At 42.2% G+C, this 4,796-nt stretch overlaps 1 protein-coding gene and 1 non-coding gene across 3 annotated transcripts in view; one reads left to right on the top strand and one right to left on the bottom strand.

Annotated features, from left to right (window-relative positions):
* The window catches only part of PRMT5 (protein arginine methyltransferase 5), a 19,786-nt gene extending 17,088 nt beyond the window's left edge, over positions 1 to 2,698 (bottom strand). The window contains exons 1-5 of one of the 2 annotated variants that reach the window (XM_006883134.1): positions 2,349 to 2,698; positions 1,634 to 1,752; positions 1,253 to 1,338; positions 951 to 1,085; positions 290 to 402 (exon numbers count right to left, since the gene is read on the bottom strand). In XM_006883134.1, coding sequence (XP_006883196.1) covers positions 290 to 402; positions 951 to 1,085; positions 1,253 to 1,338; positions 1,634 to 1,752; positions 2,349 to 2,458 — 563 coding nt within the window. In that variant the 5' untranslated portion in view covers positions 2,459 to 2,698. The remainder of the gene's footprint in view (positions 1 to 289; positions 403 to 950; positions 1,086 to 1,252; positions 1,339 to 1,633; positions 1,753 to 2,348) is intronic. The other variant, XM_006883135.1, reaches the window with a different exon arrangement.
* A 112-nt stretch (positions 2,699 to 2,810) lies between these two features.
* TRNAR-ACG lies at positions 2,811 to 2,883 on the top strand. Its single transcript has one exon. It is a non-coding gene; the product is annotated as a tRNA-Arg (tRNA).
* Positions 2,884 to 4,796: the final 1,913 nt, after the last annotated feature.

Below are 4,796 nucleotides of genomic sequence, written 5' to 3' on the forward strand. Positions count from 1 at the left end.
AAAACCCTTTACTCTAAAAAAAAGGCTAGTCACGTAAACTCCACAGGAGACATGAGTGACAGTTTCCTTCCACAAAGATTACAGCCTTAGAAATCCTTTATACTCTATCTAACAGTCGATAATGAGTGGAAATGATGTAAATCTTGATAACCTTGATATCAAGATAACTATGAAACCTTGATAACAACCTGTTGTTGTCTACAATCTCACGGAGACTTTTCAAAAGGTCATGCCTGTAATTCCCTTCACCCTACCTTTACCCTTACCAGGAGTACCAAGGGAGACATACCACATCCATGTCTTCTCCTCCCCACTATACTCCTCTGTATGTGTGGTTGGTGCATTCTCAATAACATCATCCCGCAGGTCCTCTGGTGCCACCAAAGGCACACGCATCCAGAACTGCACATGAACAGGCACCCTATTTAGAACTTTATTGTGTCCAAAAAGTTTCCACCAGTTAAAAACTAAAACTCTTATGTAAATCTCTTTATACACGTCCCACAGTTTATGATTCTAGGCATGCATCTTGGGTTTGCCCTCACAGAAACACTTTTTCCTCCCCACTGTACGCCTCAGTGTATTTCAACTCTAAATTTCTGCACAAAAAGTATCATATAGGGAGCTCTGGAGACCTACCAACAAGAAGGTGTTCTGCAGTCCCAAAGAAACACAATTCAAAACCACCAACTACTCAGGAGAAGGATGGGCAATTTCCTCCTTAGCAATTAACTGCCTCGGAAAACTTGCTGAAAGGTCAACTATGGGCTGATTCCGACTTGATGGTACACAACAATATGTATTTTTTAAACTCTGCATATCACTTTTGGAACAAGCAGTACAGACATTTTAATTCTACCAAGTGCACCCTCCACTGAATGACTAGGCCTATAAAGAAACTTTACAGATGGACAATCTTAAAAAGCAGTAGGAAAGCCTCCAAGTCATACCATAGAGGAGTGGTGGCCAGTGTGGATGTGGTTGGTCAAAACTCTGGCTAGGTTAGTGTTATCCTCCTGATTGAGTGGTAGGAGGAAAGCTGGAAGGCCCAGATATGCCCCAAAATTCAGCTCCTGTAACATAGCCTGCACAAAAATCAAGATAAAAAGGTTAAGGGCTGTCAATCTAAATAGCTTTACTACCATAATTTAGGACACTTCATTTACCAAGTTATGGGAAGAAAACTGCATCTCCCTATAAAAACTTGGTTAAGATCTAATCTGTGAAATCAGTACAGGTGAGATAATCTTACCGCCTCTGAGTTCCTCCGGATTTTCTCCACTTTTGAGTCTGGACGAATCCACGGAGAAAGCTTTCCAACAATCAGTGTATTCCAGTCTGTGATCCCCAGCCAAGAAAATCAAAGACTGAATGAGGTTCAGTACTTTAATGTTGTTAAATTTCTATTTTTTCTCAAGGAATAGAATAGAAATGTGAGACAGGACTTTTTCTATCACAAATATAAGATCACCTAATCCAGAAAGGAAACTAAAGCTTTTAGCTCATTACAATGGAGAAAAGAGAATCTGTACCCCAAGGACTAGTCAATATTCCCAAGACAAGAAAGGAGGTGAATAAGAACTGTGATAAATTGTTTTTGCCTCTAATAAAGGACATGTGGGATGGTCCCTACCCCTTCCTGACAGCAGTAGGTCAGATCTTGTCTGGGGACCAGGCCGACTCTTAGCAGGTTCCTGAGTGAACTCCCTCTTGAAACGTGGGTGGAAGACAGGCATACAGAGGAAATCAAACCTACAACCGACAGACCCAGGATCATGTAAATACAATATCAATGCCCAATTGTACAACAGATTTAAATTGTCCCAAGACCGCAAAAGAACACTTTCTCCTGGAGTCAACTCACACTAAAATCTACCAATTCTGCGGCACTCTGCCTCCACAGAGCCTCCTGGCCTCACCTCTCTACCCTTAAAAAGTGATGGAAAAGTTGCATAAGGAGACGAATTGGAAAGCCAAATCAAGGAGCTTCTTCCCACTTTGCTGTCACTGGCCTTCCAGGACTGCACATGCAAACTTGCCCCAATACTTAACGTGCCTCCCTTTTCTTTTCTCCTCTCCCTTGGCGCCTAATACTCTTTCCCACCATCAGGCAATAATCTAGACTTTACTTTTTTTTTTTTTACTTACCCAACAATTCCCCTGACTTTTGGCTAAGTTACCACACGCCACCCTAAGTTTCTTTTCTCTTACTCCTGGAACTGAAGCATCTACAAGCCTACATCCTACCTACTCCGACCTTCTCCCCTGCCACTTGGGGATAACAGGTCAGCCACTCCCAGTCCACGAGTTAGGACCCCGCATTTTGCTCACAGGGCCCGGATCCTCACCCTTGTTTGGCCACAGCTCCCAGTGTATCAGCTATTTCTGGCACACAATTAAGGTCCCTTCCGCTAGACACGCGGCTACCGCCAGCTGCACCGACCGCCATCGTCGCCATCTTTCTCCCCGCAGGGTCCACGCCGGGATTCCTTGATACTAGCAACCAATCAAAAACCCGAGAAAAAGCCCTGAGAAGGCGGGATGAGTCGCCTTAACAACCAGAGCGTCTTCTGCAACTCGCAACCTGCCCATCGAGGGGTGGGAAGTAACGCTTTCTGCCAATCCGTGGGCTGCACAGTGACGTGCAGCGTGGTTTCCGAAAACCCACCAATCTTCAGGCCCGATTCAAGCCGAAATTTGATTTCCCAGAATGCCTCACGCTTTTCCAGACCACATTGAAACTACACATCCCATGAAACACTGCAATATAAGTTTGAAGTATCATCAAGGAAGGGCACTTCGACGTCTCAGGGCCAGTGGCGCAATGGATAACGCGTCTGACTACGGATCAGAAGATTCCAGGTTCGACTCCTGGCTGGCTCGGAGAGACGGAAGCTTCTTTATTCCAGGGTTTCTTCATTATCTTTTTCACCTCCTCATTAAAAGTCTTTAAAATTTTATTAGGTTTTACTTCTTGTTGTTGTCAAGTCGACCATGATTTATAACAACCCTGTGAACAGGTCTGTACCATCCTCATGTTCTCTGTCATATTCCGGCTTCCCATTCCATTGCTGTAGTCATTGTATCTATCACTTTCTTCTTTTGCTCTGACCTTCCACCTTTCCTAGTATGATGTTTCTCTCCAAAGATTGGTTCCCCCTAAGAAATATACCCCGAGGAAGTGAGACAGAGTCCTACCATCCTTGCTTCCCTCTAAGGAACACTCTGCACTTCTTTCAAAACAGATTTGTTTGTTCTTTGGTCAGTCCATGATACATTCAATAGTCTTAACCAAGGCCACAATTCAAAGGCATCAGTTCTTCTTCAGTTTTCTATATTTATTGTAAAACTTTCAGATGCATAGGAAGCAGCTGAAAAGACTATGACTTGGATCACCTTAGTCTTGAAACTGACATCCTTACTCTAGAACTTTGGAGAGGTTCTTGACATAAGATTACCCCAAAACAACATATCTTTTGATTTCTTGATTGCTGTTACAATGAATGTGGATTCTCAGATCAGCTTTTTCTCATTATCCTCATCAAAGATAATTATTTTTATTTTTAACATAAAAAATGTTTTATTTTTTTCATTGTTACTTATTTTCTTCCCTCTCCAATCCCCTTTTCCCCAGCCCTCCCCGCAATGCACCCCTTGTTCCATACTGTTGTCATACATATAATGCTTAATCATATATTTCTTTCTGACGGTTCTTCCCCTAATCTTATCTAATGCAGGCTTCATTATCTATCCACTTTTCCCCCATTCTCTCCCCAACACCCCATGTCAGTCTCATTTTATAACAGCAGTGCTATGCAGTATTTGTCCTTTGGTAACTGAGATATTTCACTCAGCATAATGTCTTCTAGGCTCCTCCATGTTGTGTAATGCTTTACAAGTTCATTGTTTTTCAATGATGTGTAATATTCCATTGTTTGAATGTACCATAGTTTTCCTACCCATTCATTTGTTGATGAGAAAGGTAATTCTTGTGTCCATACAAACACTGAGAAAACTAGGTTAATATAGTTGGAACTCTTTAAATGGATTGTGTCCCCAAAATATGTTACATTTTTAAAATAGACTATGGTCACTCTGCCACTAAGTCTTCATTATTCTGTCTAAAACAAAAAAGCTAAATAAACACACTCCTAAAAATCAGACAAAGAGAATTCATATTGAGATATTACAGTAGACAGGAGCCATGGACCTGCCTGGCAGTAAGGTTGGAGAGAAGGTATTTATTTTTCCACATCAATAGCTACTAGAGCGATGGGGGTGGGTAGGGTGAAGAGAAAGTCATGGTAAAGAGAACACCTGAAGTAAGGTGGCCCATCCTTGTTGGAGGCCTAGCCTCAGTGATGCAAAGGAGATCACGACACAAGAGGCTCTAAGCAGGAGACATTGGCAAGATTAAGGGACCTAGAGAAAGAGAAATCATGGGTGATGCCAGCAATCTCTCTCAATGACACAAGAAATGAGAGTAAGAGGGGCAGATTTTAGGGAAATTTCTTTGGGGCTTGTCTATGCTAATTTGAACATGTAGAGGGCGCTGTGTAATAGAAAGTTAGATGAACAATGATGTGAACCCATCGAGACTTAGAAATCATCATAAGACAGGTCATGAGAGTCAATGAGATCATCATGGCCTGTGGGTGACAGAGCCCTGAAAGTAAAGGAAGGAGATATAAGTCCTTCTCTGAGGAATCCTGAATGCAATGCAAGTGCCCCCAAAAGAGGGAAATTACAGGTCAAAGAGCCGTTTTCATCACATCATATTAAAAGTCCATATTAGC

The sequence above is a fragment of the Elephantulus edwardii genome, unplaced genomic scaffold (genome assembly GCF_000299155.1).
Source record: "Elephantulus edwardii isolate Elephantulus edwardi_28Jun2011 unplaced genomic scaffold, EleEdw1.0 scaffold00026, whole genome shotgun sequence".
Lineage (NCBI taxonomy): Eukaryota > Metazoa > Chordata > Mammalia > Macroscelidea > Macroscelididae > Elephantulus > Elephantulus edwardii.